Source organism: Marmota marmota, unplaced genomic scaffold (assembly GCF_001458135.2).
Source record: "Marmota marmota marmota unplaced genomic scaffold, marMar, whole genome shotgun sequence".
NCBI classification, from domain to species: domain Eukaryota; kingdom Metazoa; phylum Chordata; class Mammalia; order Rodentia; family Sciuridae; genus Marmota; species Marmota marmota.
In genome coordinates, this window is record NW_026000037.1 from 25,741,948 (window position 1) to 25,742,641 (window position 694).

At 44.7% G+C, this 694-nt stretch overlaps 1 protein-coding gene across 1 annotated transcript in view; it reads left to right on the plus strand.

Moving 5' to 3' along the window:
• Positions 1–535: 535 nt before the first annotated feature.
• Positions 536–694, plus strand: part of Ubxn4 (UBX domain protein 4) — a 35,520-nt gene continuing 35,361 nt past the window's right edge. The window contains exon 1 of the mRNA XM_048812563.1: positions 536–572. Coding sequence (XP_048668520.1) covers positions 536–572 — 37 coding nt within the window. The remainder of the gene's footprint in view (positions 573–694) is intronic.

Consider the following 694-nt stretch of genomic DNA (forward strand, 5'->3'; position numbering starts at 1 on the left):
AATATTTTAGGAAAAGGGTATTTTTATATCACCTCCTTAATCCTTCAAAGATTGCCAAATGGTTGTACTGCTGGAGAGAAATTTAATTGACGTAGAATGTTTATTGTAATCACATATGCAACTTCAAAAAAGCAGATGTGGCATGGCATAACTACTATTTTGACATTTTTGAATAATCTCCAGCTAATGTCCATGAAATTACTGAAGGCCGACATTCTAACATCTGTCGTCAGGCGCCTGGACTATATATTACAAAAAGTGATTGTCGGAGTTTTTATCTTTTTTTCACAAGGTCGGGTTAAATTCAAAAGAAACCAAAGCCTTGGAATGGATCCCTATAAATTTCATTTTATCTCATGTGGGGAAGACTATCTTCACATTTAAGGGCTCAATGAAGCCGACGATAGCATAGTCTGGTCAGAGTGACACTTCTTTGCTTCCTTCTTCCTCTTCACAGATGTGTAGCGGCGCTCACTACTTCCCCTTTCGTGGTGCCTCGGAAACCACAAACACGCCTAAGACTACAATTCCCGCCATGCCTCAACTGCCAGCGACGCCGACTTGCCGTAGCGGTTAGTCATCCTTCTCACTGCCTCTTTCCACTTCCCGGATTGCAAAATCTGAGGTGGATCGGGCGCGCGCACGCACTGACTTGCCAACGAGACACGGCGCTTGGGCGCTGCGCCGACGGCGG